Raw genomic sequence first — 25,033 nt, 5'->3', positions numbered from 1 at the left:
GCTAGCGGAACGTCTGTCCTTAAGGTCCTGGAGTGGCCTAGCCAGTCTCCAGACCTTAATCCCATAGAAAATCTGTGGAGGGAGCTGAAGGTTCGCGTTGCCAAACGTCAGCCTCAAAACCTTAATGACTTGGAGAAGATCTGCAAAGAGGAGTGGGACAAAATCCCTCCTGAGATGTGTGCAAACCTGGTGGCCAACTACAAGAAATGTCTGACCTCTGTGATTGCCAACAAGGGTTTTGCCACCAAGTACTAAGTCATGTTTTGCAGAGGGGTCAAATACTTATTTCACTCATTAAAATGCAAATCAATTTATAACATTTTTTACATGCGTTTTTCTGGATTATTTTGTTGTTATTCTGTCTCTCACTGTTCAAATAAACCTACCATTAAAATTATAGACTGATCATTTCTTTGTCAGTGGGCAAACATACCAAATCAGCAGGGGATCAAATACTTTTTTCCCTCACTGTACTCATTCCTGGGTTTTTCTTTATTTGTACTATTTTCTACATTGTAGAATAATAGTGAAGACATCAAAACTATCAAATAACACATAAGGAATCATGTAGTAACCAAAAAAGTGTTAAACAAATCAAAACATATTTTATATTTGAGATTCTTCAAAGTAGCCACCCTTTGCCTTGATGACAGCTTTGCAAACTCTTGGCATTCTCTCAACCAGCTTCACGAGGTAGTCACCTGGAATGCAGAAGATAGCCCTATTTAGTTATAGTCCAGGGCTTTATTTGTGTCTGGAAAACCGGCACCTATTGATATCTCTCTCGATTCCTCCTTCTATAGCATACTTATCTCCTGCTCTTTCTCCTTTACTTCCCCTCTGTTATTTCAGTTCATCACTGTAGGATGGACTGGCCCATGGATCTGCTCCCATTGCCCCCCTGTGCTGTGCTGGGGGTCCGTCCTCTGAATGGGCTCCTGTGGACCCTGCTGCTCCTCTTCCTATGGTATTGTTACAGGGTGGGCTCTGACCCACCAGCTCCAGGCCGAGCCATCCCAGGTAAGCACAAGTCCGGCTCCAGGCGCTCTGTGTTGTCCCGCGCCAGCAGCTGTGCTGGAGCAGTGTGCAGAGCCACATCAAATGTGGCCACTGGCGATCGGGGGACTCCCTGCATCACCATGGAGACGGGAGAGGAGGAGCAGGAGCAAGGCTACCTGACCCCTGTGCTGAGCCATGCCCTGTTCCCAGCCCAGGCCACAGCGAGTGGCAGGAAGCTGTATGCAGCACTGCAGGAGTATGCAAAGCGCTACAGCTGGGCTGGCATGGGACGCATTCATAAAGGACTCCGGGAGCAGGTAATGTGAAATCTGAAATTTACAGTCATTTCAATGAATGAATGATATAACCATTGATTTTTGAATAATATGAAATGCCTCATGATCTTAATACAACTGTCTAACCCCATCATTACCCAAAAGATGGTGGTTGGTTGGTCACACTTTATTTGGATAGTACGGATAATCCATCTGTAGATGCTCTACACATGGTCATACTATCAACAAACTATATTTTCATAAGCAACTGGAAAGGGAAATGGGGATACCTAGTCAGTTGTACAACTGAATGCATTGAACTGAAATGTGTCTTCCGCATTTAACCCAACCCCTTCTAAGTTTTGCGATTAGGGATAGGTATAGAATAAAGGTAAGGGTTAAGGGTTAGGACAAGGGTTAAATTTAGGGTTAAGGCTTAGGGTTAGTAGAAATGTTACTAATAGTCTGTAGAGCATCTAGAGATGGACTATCCAAATAAGGTGTTAGTGGTTGATTTACTCCATTGTTTGTAAACCAAGTGATTGTGTATCTGTGCCAATACTGGAAAGAATTGCCTGCATTTTTAAAAGACACCAGATGAAACCGATATTAAAGGTGAATCAGAATCTCAGGTTCCACCTACACACTTAAAAGGCCCAATGCTGCTGTTTTTATCTCAATATCAAATCATTTCTGTGTAAACTTTTGTTCTGCCCTCACAATGTGTAAGCTACAAAGCTTGGCAGACAGCTTACACTCTTCCAATAAAGAATCAGGGAGACACTGGTATCGTTAAGAATCTTTAGTAGAAGATATTTCGTTTGTAAAACTGTAACAGATACAGAAAGGAGAAAATGTATTAGAAAAATCACTATAAACATTCACACAACTGGATACAAATAAAGAACAGCATTTTTATCACGAACTAGCAACAAAAAAATAAGCCTAGCTAGCCAACATGACCACGCAGAACTGATGACAGTTTACATCACAAACATATACACACAATCTAAGTGTCCATATAGCTTAATAACTATAATTTAACTCTGTCACGAGATATCTGAACACTTAAAATAGTTATATACATCCAAAACCCAAAGAAGCTAAATTCCGTCACGAAACGTTAGCTAGCATGCTAACACACAATGTTAATTGAATGGGTGATAGTTAGCGCAATTAGCTTAGCATCATCGGAACTTAGAAAACTAGAATAAACATGTAAAAAACATAAATATTCTAGAAACACAATTTGAATTAGCGAAAGTATGTCCTAATAACTCAAAGTTCTTACAAATTTATCTTTAACCAAATCCTAGTAAAATGGAAAAATAGAGCTAGTCTGTCTGTTGTTCTTGCTCGGATTGTTCTGACAGGAAATAGCGTTGCACCGAGAGTTAGCAAATTAAAAGCTACAGTACCCAACTTCGCCACTAGATGACAACATAGGATACTTTGTACATTAGTACAGCTATCAGAACACTCCCCGCTATGTCACTATGTTTACTTTTGGAGGAGTAGGACGACTTCGGAGACATGTCTGAAGAACACCTTAGGGGTGCCCTGTCTCATGACTCTCACTTCCACTGCCCTGACTTTGTTATCACCGCTTGGTACAGTTTTGACGACGAGTCCAGCAGGCCATTCGTTTCGGTGGACTTGCGTGTCTTTTAGTGAGAGGTTTGTCAACTTGCCATCTGCATGACTGGAGTGTCACCAGGTATTCTTGCCTCCATCTTTTCCAGAATGTGTCTGTGAGGCTCTGAACATGTTTCCATTGCTTGCTGTAGAGATCTTTGAGGTTGAAGTCTCCTGGAGGTGCTGTTGTAGTTTAAAAAAAAATTGTGTCAGAAGCATTGCAGGTGTAAGAACTGCTGTCATCTCTGGATCCATGGACACTGGAACTATGGGTTGAGCATTCATGATGGCCAAGACTTCAGCCATGAGTGTGGTGAGGACTTCATGTGTTAGACGAGTAGAACTAACTTCCAGAAGCATGGCATCCAGAATGCGACGAGCGATTCCAATCATTCTCTCACAAGCTCCTCCCACATGTGACGCACAGGGTGATTGAAAGACCATGTGCATCTTTGGTCTTGAAGGTAAGTACTCATCTCAGAGTCAGCTGTTCTGATCTTCAGCTCTTTGCAGGCTGAAGTTTGTGCCACGATCCAAGCGTAGTTGCTTTGCAGGTCCTCGGATAGAGAAGAATATTCTCAAACCATTGATGAAGCTGGGGGTAGACAGAGTTTATCACTTTGTTGTGTACCGCTCTTGTACTCATGCAAGGAGAAGAGGACGGCCCAGCGTTTACTTTCAGCGCTGCCTCCTCTGGTCCGATGAGAGGTGATGCTCCAGGGCCCTAAGATGTCCAGTCCAATATGAGTGAACGGAGGATCAGTGGCAAGTCTGTCTGCAGGTAAGTCTGACATCTTTTGCTTTTCCAGTTTTCCTCTAAGTTTTCTGCAGATCACACACTTATAGATTATGCTGGATACCAGTCTTTCACTTCCAATGATCCACAATCCAACTGACCGACTGCGTCTTCAGTGAAGTGATGACCCTGATGTGCAACTTGCTTGTGGTATTGCCTCGCCAACAGAGTGGTGACGTGGTGGTTCTTGGGCATGATGAGAGGGTGTTTCTTTTCCTATGACATATCCGCTGCCACTGTGAGACCTCCGATTCTTATCAACCCGTCCTTATCGATGATAGGGTCCAGCTTCTTTAGTGGAAAGTGTTTGGAGACCTTTTCTCTTTTGGTGAGGCACTTGATTTCTTCTTTGAAGACTTCTTGCTGTACTCATCTGATGATGGTGGTTTTGGCCTGTTTAAGATGGTTGCCCTTGTCACTGTCTGGAGCCCTGGAGAATGCTTTGGCTATTTGGAGTAGTTTTGCCATTGCTCGGGTGAGTGACTTCCAGCTGGAGAAACGTTCAAACCTGTGTGAGCCAAGTTGGACTTCAGTAGCTTCGGTAATGAAGGTTGTGACTTGTGGCCAGATCTCCGTGTCAGTATCGGATCCCACGAGTTCGAAGGTTTCTAACTGAGTAGTCTCTTCTATCTCTATCTTTGTCAGGAAGAGTGGGCCTGAGAACCATGTGGTGTGTTTGAGGATGGCTGCTGGCTTGTCGTAGTTTTGTGTTCTTTCAAACACTTTGCATCCGAAGTCATCCGTATCTCCAGCTGGGACAGCGGCCTGTATGCAACTCTGAGCTTCTGAAAGTTGTGTTGTGTTATTCAGTCTCTCTTTGATCTGAATGATGTGCGTCCATTTTGCAGCACATTTGTTCTGTAAACGCTAACTTTAGCTGGCTTGTGAGATCCGTTCAGACATACATCACCGAAAATGACCCATCCGAGGTCAAGGCGTTGTGCATAGGGTGCGTTGTATTGCTTTCTGACTTTGTGCACTCTTAGTATGTCTCTTCCCGAGCAGGAGAAGGATTGCTGCGCCCGCGCCGAGTGCTGGAATCTTGTCTGCAACAGGCATCAGATGCAGGAGATGACGTGCAATTTCAGGTGAGGGAATCTCTGATCTATCGTCAGGCATCATGTCACATTCTATGAGAGTGGGAAGAGTAAGCTGTGTTTTTCCTTCCAGTGACTCCACAATGTAGTTGCTGAACCTCCTCTGACAGAGAAGAGATCGAAGAACTCAATTCTGTCTAACGACCTGTTGCTCTGTTCATCTAAGATGGTATACATTCTTACTGCCTTCTCTCTATGACCTTCAGGATACACTTTGACTAAGCATATCTTGGAACACGATCTAGAGCTGACTGCCTCTCCACAGATCTCAGTAAACTCTGAGGTTACTGCAGGTGTTGCCCTTTCCCTATGCTCCCCGCCATGATCTTCCTTGGCTGCGGAGTTCTCGGTTTTCCATGGGGCTTGCCCCGGATGTAACGCAGATGGGTGTCTATCACTGTTGCACTCTTTGCACTACACAGCTGTCTCACAGTCTTTTGCGAGATGTTTGGTTGAAGCACATTATCTGAAACAGATGTGGTTGTCTTTGAGATAAGACTTGCATTCATCCAGTGTCTTGCTCCTGAAGCTGCGGCATTTTCTCAGAGGGTGAGGCTTGTTGTGTAATGGACACTGTTTGTTTGGGTCCTCAACTGTCTTTCTTGAGGGATGAGCCTGGTTAGCTTCAGACTGAGATGAAACTTCTGTCTTCCTTACGGACACTGGAGTTCTGTGTTCTCTGTTGTGCTTCTCTGATGGTTTTTCAGTCTATGTGGAGCTTGAACCTCCTGTGTTTAGGAAGATGAAGCTTGGATCATTGCAAGTCCTCGATAGCGATGTGAAGAAGGGATCCACTTTTCCTGTGGCTGGGCCTGTGGTGTAGTCAGTCTTTTTACTCTTCTGCTCTCACAATGTGTAAGCTACAAAGCTTGGCAGACACCTTACACTCTTCTAATTAAGAATCGGGGAGGCACTGGTACCGTTAACCTGTCTGGGAACCTGGGACGGTTGCGTCCCACCCTAGTCAACAGTCAGTGGAATCGCGTCGCGCAAAATACAAATACCTCATAAATGCTATAACTTCAATTTCTCAAACATATGACTATTTTACACCATTTTATAGATACACCTCTCTTGAATCGAACCACGTTGTCCAATTTCAAAAAGGCTTTACAGCAAAAGCAAAACATTAGATTATGTTAGGAGAGTACCCAGCCAAAAATAATCACACTGCCATTTTCAAAGCAACTAGCATGCATCACAAATACCCAAAACACAGCTAAATGCAGCACTAACCTTTGACAATCTTCATCAGATGACACTCAAAGGACATCATGTTACACAATACATGCATTTTTTGTTCGATAAAGTTCATATTTATATATAAAAACAGCATTTTACATCGGCGCGTGACGTTCAGAAAATATTTTCCCTCAAATGCTTCCGGTGAATCAGCGCTACAATTTACAAAATTACTATTCGAAAACATTGTTAAAATGTAATATTGTCATTCAAAGAATTATAGATGAACATCTCGTGAATGCAACCTCATTGCCAGATTTAAAAATAACTTTACTGGGAAATCACACTTTGCAATAAACGAGGTGCTATGCTCAGAAAAATAGGCTAGGCGATACAGGTTAGCGCCATCTTGGAACCATCTAAAATCAAATATACTATTGTAAATATTCCCTTACCTTTGATTATCTTCATCAGAAGGCACTTCCAGGAATCCCAGGTCCACATCAAATGTAGTTTTGTTCGAAAAAGTTAATAATTTATGTCCCAATAGCTCCTTCTTGTTAGCGCGTTCCGGAGGCTACTCATAATGTATAAGGCGCACGGGACTTGTCATCACGAATGTGCAAAAATATTTATTTACGTTCGTTCAAACATGTCAAACGTTGTATAACATAAATCTTTAGGGCCTTTTTCAATCAGAGCTTCAATAATATTCAAGGCGGACGATTGCATTGTCTTACTAAACGTTTCGAAATGAAAGGGTACCCATGGGCGCCCGCGTCATAGTAGTAATGGCCCTCCCTCTATGACCAACTTTCCAAGCCTCTCTTTCGGTCAGTTTCTACCATAGAAGACTCAAACCACTTTGTAAAAATTGTTGACATCTAGTGGAAGCCTTATGAAGTGCTAAATGAATCCTAACTCACGGTGTGTTTCATAGGCAAAGTGTTGAAGGTGATTCCACAAATCAGATTTCCACTTCCTGCATGGAATCTTCTCAGGTTTTGGCCTGCCATATGAGTTCTGTTATACTCAGACACCATTCAAACAGTTTTAGAAACTTTAGAGTGTTTCTATCCAAATCTACTAATTATATGCATATTCTAGTTACTGGGCAGGAGTAGTAACCAGATTAAATCGGGTACGTGTTTTATCCGGCCGTGCAAATACTGCCCCCTAGCCCCAACAGGTTAAGAATCTTTAGTAGGTATGGGGGACAAAATGGCGCCGGGAAGAGAACACTGTGTTTCAGTGAGCTCCCGTGGCATTCGTAGATTTCTCTTTTTACATTAATCTTCTAGCTTGAAAAAGTGATAGCATTTGCTAAATAAGTTATCCTACAAAGAGTCTTGACTGCTTTTTCTCAAAAATGTTCAACAACATGCCCTGCAGAACTACTAAGAACTCGACCAAAACCACCATCCCTGTAGATGTGCAGGAGGAGCTAGCTAATGTTAGCGATGCTAACGGCACTACGGATCCAGGCACAATGGACCTGGTGATTCAAAGGATGATGGATAACATTACTAAAGTGATCGATGTTAAGGTAGGAATGGTCTTGGAAGCAATAGCAGGCCATTCAGCTGAACGACAGAGGGTTGTCAAGCGTGTGGATGAGGCGTAAGGAAGAATTGCTACTGTGGAAACTTCAACTACATCAATGGACACTAAGATAAAGGCACTTGAGAAACAGGTGCGTGAAATGGCAGAGCACATTGACGACTTGGATAATCGAGGACGCAGATGCAATATCCGTGTTGTGGGACTCACGGCAAATTCTGAAGGGACACGTTCAGTAAAAATGTTGGAGGAATTAATCCCTGGTTACCTATAAATGGACACTAAGGCTGGTCATGTGAAGCTGGACAGAGCCCATCGCTCTCAAGCACCGATACCCGGCCCCAACCAGTGCCCACAGCCAGTGGTTATAAAGTTCCACAACTTCACCGACAAGCAGCGCGTCATGGATGTGGCTAGAAGCATCAGTTCTGACGGTAGTCAACGTCAAGGTCCAAGGGTCTCATTTTTCAATGATTATTCCACAGCGGTTGTACAAAGACGCAAAGCGTTTGATGAGGTGAAGGCTCGACTCAAGAGAATGAAGATGGGCTACGCACTGCTGTACCCGGCCACATTGAAGATTATGGTCAACGGATCGCCTAAAAAACTCTACACACCTGAAGAGGCTGCTGTGTTTGACTCTCTCGGGTAAATAACTTTAAGCTGCACCTCCGCAGCATTTGATTACTTTTTTATTTGAATCTGATCATGAAGCAGTAGTGTGAGTTCTCATGTGCTTCATGTGCTTCTGTTCAGTAATATGTGTATCTTTATTATTTTTCTTGCTAAAGTAACTGCCACTATAGCTCAGACTGAAATACACTGCTCAAAAAAATAAAGGGAACACTTAAACAACACAATGTAACTCCAAGTCAATCACACTTCTGTGAAATCAAACTGTCCACTTAGGAAGCAACACTGATTGACAATAAATTTCACATGCTGTTGTGCAAATGGAATAGACAACAGGTGGAAATTATAGGCAATTAGCAAGACACCCCCAATAAAGGAGTGGTTCTGCAGGTGGGGACCACAGACCACTTCTCAGTTCCTATGCTTCCTGGCTGATGTTTTGGTCACTTTTGAATGCTGGCGGTGCTTTCACTCTAGTGGTAGCATGAGACGGAGTCTACAACCCACACAAGTGGCTCAGGTAGTGCAGCTCATCCAGGATGGCACATCAATGCGAGCTGTGGCAAGAAGGTTTGCTGTGTCTGTCAGCGTAGTGTCCAGAGCATAGAGGCGCTACCAGGAGACAGGCCAGTACTTCAGGAGACGTGGAGGAGGCCGTAGGAGGGCAACAACCCAGCAGCAGGACCGCTACCTCCGCCTTTGTGCAAGGAGGAGCAGGAGGAGCACTGCCAGAGCCCTGCAAAATGACCTCCAGCAGGCCACAAATGTGCATGTGTCTGCTCAAACGGTCAGAAACAGACTCCATGAGGGTGGTATGAGGGCCCGACGTCCACAGGTGGGGGTTGTGCTTACAGCCCAACACCGTGCAAGACGTTTGGCATTTGCCAGAGAATACCAAGATTGGCAAATTCACCACTGGCACCCTGTGCTCTTCACAGATGAAAGCAGGTTCACACTGAGCACGTGACAGACGTGACAGAGTCTGGAGACGCCATGGAGAATGTTCTGCTGCCTGCAACATCCTCCAGCATGACCGGTTTGGCGGTGGGTCAGTCATGGTGTGGGGTGGCATTTCTTTGGGGGGCCGCACAGCCCTCCATGTGCTCGCCAGAGGTAGCCTGACTGCCATTAGGTACCGAGATGAGATCCTCAGACCCCTTGTGAGACCATATGCTGGTGCGGTTGGCCCTGGGTTCCTCCTAATGCAAGACAATGCTAGACCTCATGTGGCTGGAGTGTGTCAGCAGTTCCTGCAAGAGGAGGGCATTGGTGCTATGGACTGGCCCGCCCATTCCCCAGACCTGAATCCAATTGAGCACATCTGGGACATCATGTCTCGCGCCATCCACCAACGCCACGTTGCACCACAGACTGTCCAGGAGTTGGCGGATGCTTTAGTCCAGGTCTGGGAGGAGATCCCTCAGGAGACCATCCGCCACCTCATCAGGAGCATGCCCAGGCGTTGTAGGGAGGTCATACAGGCACGTGGAGGCCACACACACTACTGAGCCTCATTTTGACTTGTTTTAAGGACATTACATCAAAGTTGGATCAGCCTGTAGTGTGGTTTTCCACTTTAATTTTGAGTGTGACTCCAAATCCAGACCTCCATGGGTTGATAAATTGAATTTCCATTGATTATTTTTGTGTGATTTTGTTGTCAGCACATTCAACTATGTAAAGAAAAAAGTATTTAATAAGATTATTTCATTCATTCAGATCTAGGATGTGTTATTTTATTGTTCCCTTTATTTTTTTGAGCAGTATTTGTCTGAATCTATATTGGTGCCCAGGCTTGGTTTTAGGTGGAAGAGCCTCAATCTTCTTCTATTGATTTTCATTTCCATATATATAAAGGATGAGGCTATTGAGTGGCAATGTGGACAAGAGTCTACATTGGAGAGTTGAAATCCCCTGCATGTTAGCTAGTGGGAAAAACCCCTTTTGAATCTTTACATGTTTAATTTTCGGGTTTAGTATAGTTCGGGTTCAGGGTTCATATCGTTTGTTTATGCTTGGTGAGATTGATGAGAGTGGGAAAAGGTACCACCCCATCTTTACAGTAGGATTCAGTCTGGATATTGTTTGGTCAAAGTGCAATGGCAGGTAACAGACTGCGTGTAGGTACATGGAACATTAGAGGGAGCAATAACCCCATTAAAAGGAAGAAGGTAGTCTTTTTTGAAAAAATAAAATATTGATATTGCTCTGTTGCAAGAAACTCATTTGGATGATAAGGAGCATCTGAAGTTGCAGCAAGGGGCGTTTGGTCAAGTGTTTTTCTCATCATTTACATCCAGAAGTAGAGGTGTAGCAATTCTTGTGAAAAAGAACCTACCACTTAAGGTGTTGAATTGTGTGAAAGATACATTTGGTAATTTTGTTATAATTAATGGTACTTTACAAGGGCAGAACATTTCCATAATGAATATTTACTTCCAGCCCTCCCCACCCCCCTGATTTCCTCACTAAGGTATTTCTAGACTTTTCAGAATTAAACTCAGACACTGCAGTGGTTGGAGGTGATTTTAATTGTTTGTTGAACCCCCTTATTGACAAGTTTCCCAGCGGTATAGCTTCACTCTCTCCACAAGCTAAGTCACTTAAAGCTATTTGTGATGATCTGGGGTATGCTGATGTTTGGAGAACCTTTCATCCATCCAACAGAGAGTTCACTTTTTTCTTTGCACCTCATGGATGTCAGACTAGAATAGATTACTTTTTTATAACCAGGACAACTTTGCAGTCTGTTTTATCTGCTAGGATAGGAAGCATAGTCATATCTGATCATATGGAGGTGATCCTGGACATAAAACTCAGCAGGGCATCCAATCTGTCAAGACATTGGTGGTTGAATACAACCATTCTTAAAGACCATACATTTACATCATATTTTATTACAGAGTTTAAAGCATTTTTCTCTATCAACTCTCAATCAACAGATAACCCCTCGCTCTTTTGGGAAACCTGTAAAGCGTACGCCAGGCGTTTGATTATGTCATACACAGCTACTAAGAGGCGGAAAAAGCGGAAAAAGCAAAAAACGCTAGAGGGTGAATTAGGTACTAAAGAGAAGGACTACATTAAAACTCCCACTCCTGCCCTATTAAAGGAAATATCAGTCCTTAGATCAGGGGTCACCAACCTTTTTGAAACTGAGAGCTACTTCATGGGTACTGAGTCATACAAAGGGCTACCAGTTTGATACGCTTTTCTGAAATAACAAATTTGCTCAGTTTGCCATTAGTTATATGTTATTAATAATGATTAATGATACTCATCTATGTGAAGACACTGATCACGTTAATAATTTCTCACAATAATTATCAACAATGACAATAAGGTGGGAAACAGATATCAATATTCAGCACTTTAATCTCAGTAATTGTTACATTTTCAGATGATCACTTACATCACTACATTTCGTAGGAAAAATGTCCCATTTTCAGTAGCCACTGACAAACCCTTTTAACAAGTCATGAACTATGTTGCACTGTTTCAAAAAGTTATCAATTATGTAATGTTAGAAAAAACTACTTATTTTTAAATAAATCTTGTCACATTTTGAACTAATGACCAAATCTGCTGCATTTTTAAACACACTTTTAAATTGAACACAATTCTTCAATATTTTAATTCAACTTCGCCATGGCACTGCCATGTTGCCACTGACAACATCTGGTATCTGTTTCTTTGTTAGTGGGAAGACTGGCATTGCATGCTGTTCACAAGTGTATTGTAATCTGGAGTGTAACTTGACACTGCAATTGTGAGTGAGTCTTTCAGATGTGCATCAGTGAGGCGTGTTCTGTGTTTGTTCTTGATGAAGTTCATGTCAGAAAACGCTGATTCACAGAGATTGGTTGAACCAAACAGGCTAGCAACCTTCATAGCTGCTGTGCATACTCCACTGTACTTCTCTGTGTCAACAAGGCACCAAAAGTTTGGTGCAGCCTGGTAGGCTTTGAGGTGGAGGTCATTTTGCAATGTTATGATTTCAATCTCCACCTGTCCAGCATCCAAGTTGAACGTTGCACTTAGTTGCTCAGCAAAGAATGTTGTGTCCACATTCATGAAAGGATTGGAAATGAACAACACACATGGCTCAATCTGATGAAGGTCACAAAACCTATTCTCAAACTCTTGCCCAAGTCCGTTTATGACTTCACAGTACTTTTCTACAACTTTGTCAAATGTCTCAGATGCTGAAGAATTGTCTTTCAGCACCGACTGCGCAGAGGGAAAGTGCAGCACATTTTTTTCATTAAATCCACAGAGAAAATGTTCATCTTGGCTTTAAATGCATTTAAAGCACTTATCAGATCAACAACAGTCTTACCTTTGCCTTGCAGCTTGCAGTTCAAGTCGTTTAGTTTCCCAGTAATGTCCGTCAAAAATGCAAGGTCAAGTGTCCACTCTGTGTCCTCTAGCAGTGAGACGTCTTCGCCTTTGGACTGCTTGAACTCTTTGATTTCACCCAAAAGTGACAAAAAACGAAGTAAAACTCGTCCTCTGCTGAGCCATCGGATTTCTGTGTGTAGCAGCAGGTCACCATATTCAGCTGACATCTCCTCCAATAGCACCTTGAAAATTCTGTGCTGTTTTGCTTTGGAGCGGATGTTGTTTATGATTTTTACAACGGGAGTCATCATGTGCTCAAAGCCGATCACTTTTGCACATAACGCCTGCTGGTGAATGATGCCATGGTAATGCAGACATTTTGGGAAGTCTGGGTCACTTACAGTGAGCAATGAAACCTGTATGTCGGCCGATCATAGCAGGAGCCCCGTCTGTAGTCACCGCTACTAGCTTTTCCAATGGTACCTTTTTCTGCACGAAAAACTCCTTCACCGTGTTATAAATGTCAACTCTCCTCGTAGTTGTCTTTAAGGGCAGTAGTGCCAGGAGTTCTTCTCTTGGGGAGAAATCTTCAAACACCATCCGGATAAAAACTAACAGCTGCGCTAAACTGCTGCTGTCCACGGACTCGTCGCACTGGATGCTAAACCAGCTGCACTTCGCCAGATCCCGGTCCAGCTGATCGGCCAAGTTACCAGACACTTGTCTAACCATCGTAGATGCACCCAGTTGGATGTCGTCTTTAAGTACAGTGTTAGCAATTATCATCATTGCTTCTTTGATAACTTCTCCATCTGAAAATGCCTTCTTCTTGATCAGAAAAGGTGTAGCTCTAAACGAGGCTTCGGTTGCTTTTTGTGACTTTTTCGCTGTCCTCGTGAAAAAAGACTGTTGCTTACCCAAAGCTGCCTTTAGCTCACAGGCTTTTTCTGCCCGTAGTGCACTTCCCGGTGGGTAGTTAGCATGGTAGCTTTTGTGACACGTAGTGAAGTGTCTCTCCACATTGTGCCGCTTTGCCGTCACCCCGCAAATGAGACACACGCAGGTTTCTTTAACAGTCATTAAAAAAAAATCCTCCTCCCAATCGTTGTAAAAGTGATACGTTTTCTTCCTTTTTTCTGCCATGTTTTTGGGGAAAGAAACTGCATTCAGCTACCATCTTTGCTGCGCCCGCTAGCTTACTCTCCACGAGCACTGTTTTTTTCATGCGCACAATTCTGACCTTTGAACTAGAGTAGGTCAGAGTTCACCTAAACTTATCTAAACTCATATATAATGAAAATATTTTTAAGATATTGTCATTTTTAAATATATATAAATGCAAGTGTGATTAAAAAGAATAGCAACAGAATACAATTACATTTCAGACGCAGCTCACGGGCACCGTGTTGGTGACCCCTGCCTTAGATCAACGTTGGACTCTCTCCTAACACAGGACGCTGAAAAGAAAATTAGATTTGTCAGGCAAAAGCTTTATGACCATGGAGATAAACCAGGAAAGTATTTGGCGTACCTAGCTAAATAGAGAGCTGACTCACAGTCAATTGCTACTATTACTGATTCTGATGGCAATCATTTATATGAAAAATAAATTGATAAATGACTAATTGAAGAAATTTTATGCAAATCTTTATGCCTCAGACCTGACAAATGACGCACCCAAATTAATGGAGGACTTATTTTCTAAGATTGAGCTCCCTACTATCTCCGAAGAACAGAGGTCTCTCCTTAATGCCCCTATTACCGAGGAAGAGATAATGTTCGCAATTAAGAATCTGCAAAATGGTAAGGCCCCAGGACCAGATGGGTTTTGTAGTGAGTTCTATAAGGAGTTCCATGGCCTGATCCTTGAGCCATTGCATGATATGTTTAACCACTCATTTTCAAATGACCACCTCACTCAAACGCTGAGAGAAGCCAACATATCACTTATTCTCAAAAAGGGAAAATGCCCAGAGTCTTGTTCCTCGTACAGACCCATTTCCCTTCTGAATGTGGATAAAAATTGCTTTCTAAAATTCCAGCCACAAGATTAGAGGACTCACTGCCACTTATTGTGAAAGGAGACCAAACTGGCTTCATTAAGGGCCGTAAGTCATGTAACAATGTCAGGCGGCTTCTTAATGTAATTCAAGCCTACCAACGAAGTGCTATGGATGGCCTTGTGCTCTCCCTAGATGCTGAGAAAGCATTTAACCATGTGGAGGGGTCTTACCTATTCTTTGCTCTGACTAAATTTGGTCTAGGGGACAACTTTATAAATAGGTGAAAGTTTTATATGATGATCCTCAGGCTGCTGTCCTCACTAATGGGCTAAGGTCAAATAGCTTCTCTATACACAGAGGTACCAGACAGGGCTGCCCTCTGTCTCCTCTCTTATTTGCACTTGCTATGGAACCACTGGCCAAGGCCATCAAGGTAACGCCTGCTATACAGGGGCTGCTCATTGGTGTTCACCATAAAATAAGCTTGTATGCTGATGATGTCCTGATATTCATCTCTAGCCCCGAGACTTCAATTACATCTCTTGTTAATATTATTGAATTATTCAGTGAATTCTCAGTCTACAAGATTCACTTAAGTAAATCAGAGGCTATGCCACTTGGTAACCTTCATTCTGTACCTAATACTTCTCCCCCCTTTCCTTTTAAAATGGTCTCCCTCAGGTTTTACGTATCTGGGTATATTTGTAACTCCTAAATTCCAGCAAATGTACAAAGCCAATTTTGTTCCCTTGTTTAATACAATAAGACAGGATCTGGAGTGCTGGAACTCACTTCTGATTTCATGGTTGGGTAGAATATCCCTCTTGAAAATAAACATTTTACCTAGACTACTCTACCCAATCCAAATTATCCCAGTATTACTCTCCAATAAGGTAATAAAGGATGTAAATGGTTGGCTAAGTTCCTTTATATGGAGTAAATACAAGCCAAGACTTAAGATGGCAATATTGCAGCTGCCAAGTTCTATGGGTGACTTGGATCAGCCTAATATTAGGTTCTATCAGTGGTGTGCCCACCTATGTTATATTTCTGAATGGATCACAAATGATGACTCCTCTATTTGGTTAAACATTGAGACTTCTTTTTCAAAATACCCATTACAGGATCTTTTATTTTTCAGAAGTTTCACATCTGTAAAAGATCACTGCAATAATCCCATTACACTTAACACACTCAAAGTATGGAGGTCAGTTCAACGTTTTTTGGGAAGGTCCAAACTAACCTCTGCTCTTACCCCAATTCTTAACAACCCAGATTTTGGTCCAGGATTGCTGAATGCTGGTAACTTTTGGCTTAATAAGGGCATAGGCAGACTAAATTATTTATTTGCTTATAAGATTTTATTGTCATTTGAGCAGATGGTTGAGAAATACCGACTCCCAAAGCAGGACTTCTTCCGCTTTCTACATTATATTTTGAAGAGCATCATCTTAAATTGGCAACCCTGATGTGTCTGTCATTGAAAGAATGCTTTTTTTTCCCACAAAGGAAAATGTCTATAAGTTTGTTTTATGATAATTGAAGGTCCTTTTCTGCTGTTGACACACAGAGGGTGAAAGAAGTGTGGGAGAAAGAATTGTCTGTTACTATTGACGAAGAGATGTGGGAGGACATTTGGAGATATGCAAAAACAATATCTATATGTAATCGTACTAGAGCTATCCACTTAAGAATAATACACAGATTGCATATATCCCCAAATCGCAGACATGCTTTTAGCCCCTCTTCCTCTTCTCCTCTGTGTCTTAAATCTAAAATTGATACAGGCACCCTAACACATTGTTTATGGTCATGTTCCAAATTACAAAGATACTGGTCTGGTGTTCTGCAAGAAATTTAAAAGATCCTAGGTCTAGAATTGATCTACAATTGGACCCAGTTTCTTTACAGTTAGGTCTCCCTAGTAGGCATGTTACTTCTGTGGGTAAGACGAGGCTTTTCAACATCCTTACTTTCGCAGCGAGGAAAAACATCCTCTTACAGTGGATTAGTGATAAGGTTCCTTCTATTAAAGATTGGCATAAGATACAATTTTAATGGGTGCCCCTGTTGTCTAACATGTACATTGCATTCTAGAAAATATCAGTTCTACAAATATGGGAACCTTATCTAAATTATCTTGAACCTGAGGTATCAGCTATTATGCTGCAAGGATTCTCTTAGAATGGTGGTGATCTATTTATTTTAGAATTACACTGTACGTTCCATGTGTTGAACCTAACTTCTTGGTTTAAACTGAGCTTTTTTGTTTAATTTCTGTTTGTATGTTTGTTTAAAATGTATGTATTGAGAGACGCAATGATGGGGATGGGGTGAGAGAAGCGCTGAGCGGGGAGAGGAAGATGGTGTATGTATGTATGTTTAAGTGAGTGCTGTTTTTTGCTTTGTCTTTGTTGTTTTATCTCTTAATATGGGTGAAAATTGTGAAATTCCAATAAAAATACTGTTACAAAAGAATCTTTAGTAGAAGATATTTAGTTTGTAAAACTGTAACAGATACTGAAAGGAAAAAATGTATTAGAAAAATCACTATATACATTCACACAAATGGATACAAATACAGCACAGCATTTCTATCACGAGCTAGCAACAACAAAATAATCCTAGCTAGCCAACATGACCGTGCAGAAATGATGACAATTTACATCACAAACATAGATTGTGTGTATAAGTGTCCATATAGCATAATAACTATACTTTAGCTCTGTCACAAGAGATATCTGAACACTTAAAATAGTTATATACATCCAAAACCCAAAGAAGCTAAATTACATCACGAAACGTTAGCTAGCATGCTAACGCACAATGTTAAGTGAATAGGCTCAATTAACTTAGCATCATCGGAATTTAGAAAACTAGAATAAATGTAAAAAACAAATATTCTAGAAACACAATTTGAAATAGCAAAAGCATGTCCTAATAACTCAAAGTACTTACAGATTTATCTTTAACCAAAGATAGAAAAATAAAGCTAGTGTAAGGGTCCTCTGTGTGTAGCTGGTGTAGAGAGTCAGGCGCAGGGCAGCAGATATGAGTAATCAACGTACTTTACTCAAAAAGACAAATTTACAAAGTAACATCATGAGCCCACAAAGACGGACCGAATTACAATGAACAATCACTCACAAACACAACATGGGGAACAGAGGGTGTAAGACAAAGACAGAACAAATGGAAAATAAAAAGTGGATCGGCGGTGGCTAGAAAGCCGGTGACGTCGACCGCCGAACGCCGCCCGAACAAGGAGAGCGACCGACTTCGGCGGAAGTCATGACAGCTAGTCTGTCTGTTGTTGTTGCTCGGATTGTTCTGACAGGAAATAGCTCTGCACCGAGAGTTAGCAAATTAAAAGCTACATTAACGTTACCCAACTTCACCACTAGATATAATACTTTGTACAGGAGTACAGCTATCAGAACAACCTTACTGTAATATGTTTTCCATTAAAATATTCAAAACGAAACAAAAATAGCTTTTTAGAAAATATAACTTTTCTCATGGAAGAATTTTGCTAGGATTGTCTGGGAGTGGTCTGAATGAAGGACTTAATGGGAGGAATATGTAACCTGAAAACGAGCTGTTATTGGCAGAGAGGTTTGTAGCTCTGTTTCTTATTGGTCTATTCATTTATACCGTCTGGTGATGTCACCAGGCAGGCCAAAAAGGTCCTGTGTAGATTGTATTTTCAGCTAGCAACTATCAGCAATAACACTGATCACATTTAAAAAACACTTTTACAGTATTGGTTTCACCAGCTGTTGTACAAATATGACACAAAACTGAAATTTTACCTCACTGGGCCTTTCACAAAAATGATTCTATATAGTACCAGAAAAGGGTTCTTTGGCTTGTAACGATAGCAGAACCCTTTTTGGTGCTATATAGAACCCCTTTTGAAAGGTTCTATAAACAACCATGTTCAAAAGGTTCTTTATAGAACTTTTATGGTGCTGTGAAAAGCCCTTTCTTAAAGATAGACTCCGCTAAATGACTTTACCACGAGCAACACTAAAGATTTTAACATGGTGATATTTGCAACACTTCGCTCTCACACAGTCACACACTTTCTGTGCATGTGCACCAAAACAGCGGAGGAGTTGAGCCTCGCACTTCAATGCTCTTACTTGTTGCAGAAATTGACCCACAATGCCATAGAGTCTACCTTTAACGCTAGAACTGCTAAAGCAGTCATTCTGACTGTATTTATTCATTACTCTGCATTTTTTTAAGTCATGCCACCCTCCGTCCTTGACTTTTTGTAAATAAGTCTGTATAACATACTGTCCGTGTTAGAATGTTAATATCTCAAACAGAACTAGAGTTTTAGGAGGGCCTGTCATTTTTTGAATGGTTTTCCCCCGTTGCATCTCCTCCCGACAGTAGGGCCTGCTCCACTCCGTCTTCAGACAGTGGAAAGTGCAAAGCCCAACAGATAATCACTCCGATAATTTCCTTGAAACTGAACCTAAACTAATTTAACAAATATAACAGATTAAAAAGATTAAGTAAAGTATAATGGGGAGAAAGGGGTAGAATGGGTGAGTTGATAAGCGAGGAGAAACAGTGATGCATAATTATGTAATCACCACTTATGAATGAAGAACAGGAGAGCATTGCATTGATCCATTGTAATTATAATATTAAAGATGCAATATGCAGAAATCGCTCTGCCATTTTCTGTTCGATAAAATTCTAACAGTTGACAAAACAAGCAAGTATAGTGTAGTAGAGAATCATTATACCATGTAAACCATTGTCAAAAATATTGTATTTCAGCTGTTTGAACCTGGTGTACGAAACTGAAAGTAAAAGATGCTAAAACGAAACTTAAGAATGGGAAGCTTAGAAATAGTGCACACAGAACAGATATACTGCTTCTTTGACTTGCTTTCAGTGAGAATGACTCACATTTCCATATGAATTTGGTAAGGTCACCCAAAAAGTTACATAGCTTTAAAATGGTATATACCCTATAACAGTCCACCTAATCAAAGCAGTCTTATCAGTCTACTTTGGAGTAGGCTACACAGTGTGAGTGTGCATAATTGTACATGCTGAATGGCTTTCAATATCTGGGAAAATATCCATATCGGGCAGCAGGTGAGCGAGTGATGGAGAATGTGGTGATAAGGCTCGTGAAACCTTAAGTTTGCAAGGGGAGAAATGTCACCATGGACAATTTAATCACTTCACTGTCATTGACAAACCAGTTGCTTGCAAAGAAAACATGTCTGCCCGGCAACATGAACAAAGTGAGATAGGAGCTGCCTCCCTCTGCACAAAATAAGGCACCTGCACAGCCGTTGTACTCCGCAACAGTGCTGAAGAATGACAAGATGATGGGGGGACAATAAAGAGAAAGCTGGAGATTATTAGGCACTACAACCAAACAAAGGTTTGTCAAAGTGTGTCAAGCAAGTGAAAGTTACGAAAATTGTGTCAATTGTTAGGACAAGAGATAACAGCTAAATGAAATCAAACTGAGGCCATTGCATGAAGATGCACACAAGCATAAGCTGACAATAATGTATTATTTTTTATTGTTGTCTTATTGACACATTCATTATACTTCCATTATTGCTTTTGTGCTGAGTTTCACTATTTGTCAAGGCTAGTTGGCAGATGTTTAGTCTACTAATGTTTTTGTCATTTGACCGCGCATCTTGACCGTGTGTCTTGGTGGTTGGGGTATTTTTTTTCTGGGAATAAACAGAAAGTCATTCATTGCATGTCAATTCAGGAGCTGATAATATAAATGTTTTAATTTAAATAATGTAAAGGTTGGGCTAGATTGTTGTCATTACAACTAATGCACCAGCTAGAGCCAGAGCCATATATTTATCTTTATGGCTCTGGCTAGGGCTGTGTCCTACTCATGCATCTTAACTAGGGCAAGTCATTTTATGCAATCAATAGCTCTACAGAAAACTGTGATGCCTAGTAGAAAAGAATACACTATTTCTGATCAGTAACATTATAATGAAAAAGGGACTTGCATCACAAAGCAAAATAAACAAACCAGTCAGTAGGACAGCATAACATTACCGTTAACAGTAGTAGCTAAGTTAAAAACACCACAAACTTGTAAAAGGAATGGCAAACAAATAACAATATAAATTACTTTGTGGTGACGAGCTACGAGTGTTAGCAACTTAGCTAGCTAGCAACATATCTTGAATGGTAGGAGCTTTCCCGTCAATGGTGGAAAGACGGTGGGAACAGAACAAGGTTTCAACCGGTCCCCATTGTAGTCAGTGTCCACAAAGTGATCACTGGCCACTGTCAAACACAGCCGGTGAATGACTTCAGGCGTCACTTCAGGCGTCAGATTTAGATGCACTATTGTAAAGTGGTTGTTCCACTGGATATTATAAGGTGAATGCACCAATTTGTAAGTCGCTCTGGATAAGAGCGTCTGCTAAATGACTAAAATGTAAAATGTAAATATCGACACCATAAGCAGGATGTCGGATGGCCTGCAGCCAGAGTACAAAGCTCAATCGGGGTCAGGAAACGAGTGGAAATGAGTAGTGTATTTGTAGCTGACTGGAACATTAATGCACCTGGGTACAATGGAATTAATTTTGGCCAACGTCACTCAGCTACTCGACTACTAACGTTGTTCGCCTTACTTTACTTCAGAGATTACTAACCGCTACCATACCTAGCTACCATCTCTTTGTTTACTTCTTTCATCCTGATTTCCTTTCTTGAAGACTTATAGTAAGACGCTCCTTTATCCCACCTCTGTAATTATTCATTTTAAAACCAGGAAGAAGAGTTTCTACAGGATTACAGAGTATATTGAAGACCTTTGCGATAGCACAAAGTAGCTCTTTGTTTCTTATATTTTCTACATAAAAAAACATTTATTTGGCAATTCAATGCCGAGACAACAATCACTGTTTTTAATGCATTTTAGGTACTTTAGGAAATTCAGCATTTTGATATAAAAATCTAAATCTAATCTAAATACTCCCTTGTTGACAGGCAGTGGCTGAGACAGATGTTCTGACCGTATATACTGCACTCTTTGAGAGAGGTAGTTAGCAAACCAGGCCAAAGACCCCTCAGACACGAATACTCCAATACTCCACAAGAAAGGAATGGTCTACCGTATCAAAAGCTTTGGCCAAGTCAATACAAATAGCAGCACAACATTGCTTAGAATCAAGGGCAATGGGGATATAATTTAGGACCTTCAAGGTTTGCAGTGACACATCCATAACCTGAGCAGAAACCAGATTGCATACCTGAGAGAATAGTATAGACATCAAGAAAGCCAGTCAGTTGATTGACAAGTTTTCCCAACACTTTTGATAAACAGGGCAAAATAGTAATTGGCCTATTACAGTTAGCATCAGATTGATCTCCCTGTTTAAATAAAGGATGCACCGTGGCTGCCTTCCAAGCAATGGAAACCTCCCCAGAGAGGAGAGACAGGCTTGGCGAGGATGGGGGAAGCAGCCTGTCACGTTCGTTGGAATAGACGGACCAAGATGCAGCGTGAGTAGTGTTCCACATCTTTTATTAGAAAGTGAAACTTATCAATATACAAAAAAAAAAAAGAATAAACGAAACGTGACGACAATACAACTACACATAAACAAACAATACCCCATAACCCACAGGTGGAAAAATGCTACTTAAGTATGATCCCCAATTAGAGACAACGATAACCAGCTGCCTCTAATTGGGAATCATACAAATCACCAACATAAAAAATAAACCTAGAACCCCACATAGAAAATATAAACTAGAACAACCCCCAGTCACGCCCTGACCTACTCTACCATAGAAAATAAGAGCTCTCTATGGTCAGGACGTTACACAACCTTAAAGAAGAAAGGGTCTGAACCAGATGTTTTTTTGGAGGTCAAGTTTAAGGAGTTCCTTTAGCACCTCGGACTCAGTGACCACCTGCAGGGAGAAACTTTGTAGCAGGGCAGGGGAAGAATATGGAGGAGCATCGAGGATACTCACATTAGAAGGGCTAGGAGATGAGAAATGTTGGACGGGCAAGGAGGCATGGCAGAGTCAAATAGGAATCCTGACTTAATGAAGTGGCGATTAAAGAGCTCAGCCATGTTCTCCTTGTCAGAAACAACCACATCAACATTAAGGGACATGGGCAGCTGTGAGGAGGAGGATTTATTCTCCAGCTCTTTATCCGTTTTCCAGAACTTCTTTGGGTTAGACCCACATGGAGAGAACTGCTCCTTAAAGTAACAAACTTTGGCCATGTATTTGTTAACGATACCACAAAAAAATATTTAAAAAAGGTCCAAGTGTATTCGACAGAGGGGATCAAGCTGATTCTATACCAATTTACAGAGGCCATATCATGAAGGAATGCTTGCTCATTAAAGTTTTTTAGCAAGCGTCTATGACAAGTCAGGACAGGTTGTTTCACTGAGCAGCCATTTGTAACACAGGCTGTAAAACAGTGATCACTAAGGTCATTACAGAAAACACCTGACTGATACCTATCAGGATTATTTTTAAGGATAACATCAAGGAGAGTAGCCTTTTCTGGGTGTTTTGAAGTCATACCTTGTAGGATTGGTAATCTGAGAAAGACTTAGGGAGTCCCATTGCTTTAGTATTTGGTCTGGTGATTTTAAGCATGTCCCAATTTAGGTCCCCTGTCAGGACAAATTCAGACTTAGTGTAAGGGGACAGGAGAGCGCTTAGGGCATTTAGGGTACAAGCCGGTGCTGATGGTGGCTGATTACACCTAGCAACAGTCAACAAAGAGCCATTTGAAAGTTTCATGCGTAAAACCAGCAAATCAAATTGTTTGGGGACAGAGTTGGTGGAGACAACCAAGCACTGAAGGTGTTCCTTGGTAAAGATTGCCACTCCACCACCTTTGGACGATCTGTCTTGCCGAAAAAGGTTATAACCAGAAAGGTTAACATCAGTGTTCAAAACACTTTTTCTTAACCACGTCTCAGTAATGACCAACACATCTGGATTGGAGCTGTGAACCCACACTTTCAATTGATACATTTTAGGTAATACGCTGCTGGTGTTAATGTGCAGAAAACACAGCCTTTTACGAGAGTAGAAATCAGAATTGGGGCTCGCAACAGTGTACATGCACATTTCCATATATAATCAGCAGTAATATAATCAGGTTAAGGCAGAGGACAGGGAGAGCTCTGTAGTGTTCATTTATAACATTTGAATGTGCATTAGATGGCAACAAGATCATATTGTACAGAAATGTCATCAGGTAACATGAGGTGGTTAGAATAGGATGGAAGGCCAAGAGTCCGTGTAACCAATAGAGTCAGAGTCCCGAGTGTGGAAACAAACAGACTGTCCCACGGTTGGGTAAACAAGCAAGTTCATAGTCAACAAAGCACGCAGGAGTCAGGAGGCAAATAGCATAAAGCATAAGCTAAAAATATAACAACTTGGGTCTAGCCATTGTAAGTTCAGTCACTCGCCTCAACTGTGCATATTTGCTGGAGAGCGAAACTCGGGAGAGAGGGGGGGGAGTGTGGCGGGGGTACCTGTACCAGACGGGGAGACAGGCCAGCTCTTCCTGGGGTCCAAACACACCAAAGCACCCACATTACATATACATAAAACGTAAGGTAAATGTTTGTACTGAATGAGCTAAAGATAAAACTGTACATTTAACATCCCTACACAAAATGTTCAATACCACCATACAACAATATCATAATGTGTGAGTATGCATGTGTGTGTCTCTTCACCGTCCCCGTTGTTCCATAAGGTGTATTTTTACCTGCTTGTTAAATCTGATTCTACTGCTTGCATCAGTTACCTGATGTGGAATAGAGTTCCATGTAGTCATGGCTCTATGTAGTACTGTGCGCCTCCCATAATCTGTTCTGGACTTGGGGACTGTGAAGAGACCTCTGGTGGCATGTCTTGTGGGGTATGCATGGGTGTCCAAGCTGTGCGCTAGTATTTTAAACAGACAGCTTGCTACCTTCAGCTTGTCAACACCTCTTACAAAAACAAGTAATGAGGAAGTCAATCTCTCTTCCACTTTGAGCCATGAGAGATTGACATGCATGCCATTAATGTTAGCCCTCTGTGTACTTTTAAGGGCCAGCCGTGCTGCCCTGTTCTGAGCCAACTGCAATTTTCCCAAGTCCCTCTTTGTGGCACCTGACCACATGACTGAACAGTAGTCTAGGTGCGACAAAACTAGAACCTGTAGGACCTACCTTGTTGATAGTGTTGATAAGAAGGCAGAGCAATGCTTTATTATGGACAGACTTCTCCCAATTTTAGCTACTGTTGTATCATTATGTTTTGACCATGACATTTTACAATCCAGCGTTATTCCAAGCAGTTTAGTCACTTCAACTTGCTCACTTTCCACATTATTCATTACGAAATATAGTTGAGGTTCAGGGTTTAGTGAATGATTTGTCCCAAATACAATGCTTTTAGTTTTTTTTTTATATTTAGGACTAACTTATTCCTTGCTACCCATTCCAAAACTAA

General features: G+C 41.5%; 2 protein-coding genes across 2 annotated transcripts in view; one reads left to right on the top strand and one right to left on the bottom strand.

Annotated features, from left to right (window-relative positions):
• asphd1 (aspartate beta-hydroxylase domain containing 1) overlaps positions 1-25,033 on the top strand; it is a 96,421-nt gene that overhangs the window by 8,792 nt on the left and 62,596 nt on the right. The window contains exon 2 of the mRNA XM_014192148.2: positions 853-1,316. Within this exon, the coding sequence (XP_014047623.1) occupies positions 867-1,316 (450 nt within the window). The 5' untranslated portion in view covers positions 853-866. The remainder of the gene's footprint in view (positions 1-852; positions 1,317-25,033) is intronic.
• Positions 1-25,033, bottom strand: part of sez6l2 (seizure related 6 homolog (mouse)-like 2) — a 162,655-nt gene that overhangs the window by 94,779 nt on the left and 42,843 nt on the right. The gene's annotated exons all lie outside the window — the stretch shown is intronic.

Source organism: Salmo salar, chromosome ssa03, assembly GCF_905237065.1.
Source record: "Salmo salar chromosome ssa03, Ssal_v3.1, whole genome shotgun sequence".
NCBI lineage: Eukaryota > Metazoa > Chordata > Actinopteri > Salmoniformes > Salmonidae > Salmo > Salmo salar.
The sequence above is the reverse complement of the archived record's forward strand: the minus strand, read 5'-3'. Positions and strand labels throughout refer to the sequence as shown.